General features: G+C 45.1%; 1 protein-coding gene across 1 annotated transcript; it reads right to left on the reverse strand.

Annotated features, from left to right (window-relative positions):
- Positions 1 to 669: 669 nt before the first annotated feature.
- On the reverse strand, positions 670 to 987 carry LOC116749491 (cytochrome c-like). The gene has a single exon (XM_032623880.1). The coding sequence runs from the start codon at positions 985 to 987 to the stop codon at positions 670 to 672; it is 318 nt and encodes a 105-aa protein (XP_032479771.1).
- Positions 988 to 1,957: the final 970 nt, after the last annotated feature.

The following is a 1,957-nucleotide window of genomic DNA, read 5'->3' on the forward strand; positions in this document are numbered from 1 at the left end:
GGCTCTGACAGGCACTGGAGTTAATGACCACATCCATCCTTTGCCCCTGAAGGCCTTCCAGCTCCACAGCCAAAGCCCCCATGGAGCTGGGAGGGCCTGCAGCCCTGGCTGAGCAGGCCCGGGCGGTTTCTTATTTATTTATTTATTTAATATATCAGATAGAGAATTTTAATTAAATTGGCATAGTTAAGACCGAAAAGACAAAGTGGACATTGTAAGTGTATCTTCAGCCCTTGCCTTAACAGGGAAAATGAACACAACTGAAACACAGGTGACTCTTGCTGGTCTATGAGACAGTGAAGAGAGCTTCTCAAGATTTAAATATATTAATATAACCACTGGTAGAAATCTAAATATAAAACCAATCTCCTATAGGGTTTGGGAAGGCATTCACCATATCCCTGAAAAGTTTAACCTTCCTTATTCAAGTTTAATCATCTCTTTAGAAGGGGAAATCAGTGATAGTACTTGTTGAACCAGAATTACTAGCAAAATTCAAAAAGCTGACCATATTCATTTAGCCACGAGCCAATCTTATTTAAATCAGGACAGAAATATTACATCAGCCATTCATGATCTGAATTCTAGTGTATGAGATCAATTTAAATATGGTACACATAAAAAGTCATGAGACATCTGTTTCATGATAAATAAGGCAGTGGCCAACGATTATGCATTAGTAGCTTTTTTGAGATACGCTATCAAGTCTGCCCTTTCTCCCTTCTTCTTAATGCCAGCGAAGATCATTTTTGTTCCAGGGATGTACTTCTTGGGATTCTCCAAACACTCCATCAGCGTCTCCTCTCCCCAGGTGATGCCTTCGTTCTTGTTGGCATCTGTGTAAGAGAATCCGACAGCCTGACCTGTCTTTTGCCCAAACAGACCATGGAGATTTGGCCCAGTCTTGTGCTTGCCTCCCTTTTCCACAGTATGGCACTGGGCACACTTCTGAACAGAAATCTTCTTGCCCTCCTCAACATCACCCATTTCTAAATCGTACTTTCTCCGTGCACGACTAAGAGGTTCCCGTTCGCAAGCCGAACGTCCCGCTCTCTAATCTCATATTTAAATAAATGCATTTAAGTTTCAAAACACAAGACGATTTGAAGAAGTATCAAGTAAACCGTCATACAGATGTTAGGCTGACTGGTGTGCAGCGTATGGCTGGTCCACATTTCGGCCATGCTGACTTAGATCAGCCTTCGAGTGTTTTGAACAAATTGTTCCTCGAAGGCCTGGGTTCGGGATGCTATTTGGGGTTCCTTCCAAGTCAACAGCCTCCCTAGGAACTGGAACTCCTAAGCTCTACTGGAGCGATGTGATTCAAAGTCTTTCGCTTAGGCGAATCTATCCTGCTTTAAATCCTACAGCGCTATAGAAACTCAATGACAGAAGAGACAGCTGGTCAGTGACAGGAAAATACCATTAGAAGGCGAGAGGCAGCCAAACCCTCGGTAAATGGATTAATTCACTTAGCTTCTGGAAGGTAAGCCTTTCTGGAGATGGCATCCAAGTCAGGAGGTGGGCCAGCTCCCTCCGAGGTGGGCCCCTGAATGCAGATGAAACGTGGGTTTGGAGCTCTGACGTAGATCCAGAGGGGCCAGGCATGGAATGCCCGGCAGGGAGTTTTAGCCTGCAAATGCCAAGGTGCAGCCCATTTGAAGTTGTGAGGAAGGGGAAAAGCAACGGGAATGAAAGCAAATATCTGGGAGGGGATTTTCTTTTTTTCTTTTCTTGGCCGCACCCTGTGGCTTGCAGGATCTTAGTTCCCCGATTGAACCCGGGCCCTCGGCAGTGAAAGCGCTGAGTGCTAACCACTGGACTGCCAGGGAATTCCCTGGGAGGGGATTTTCTTTGGGCTCACTTCCCCTTGCATTCAAACCTATTAACCTTAGTGTGTTAGGAGCACTTTCTTCAGGAATAATCTCACTAAGTGCTGCAGAAAAGTTAGAAGGAG

This window comes from Phocoena sinus, chromosome 2, assembly GCF_008692025.1.
Source record: "Phocoena sinus isolate mPhoSin1 chromosome 2, mPhoSin1.pri, whole genome shotgun sequence".
Taxonomy (NCBI): domain Eukaryota; kingdom Metazoa; phylum Chordata; class Mammalia; order Artiodactyla; family Phocoenidae; genus Phocoena; species Phocoena sinus.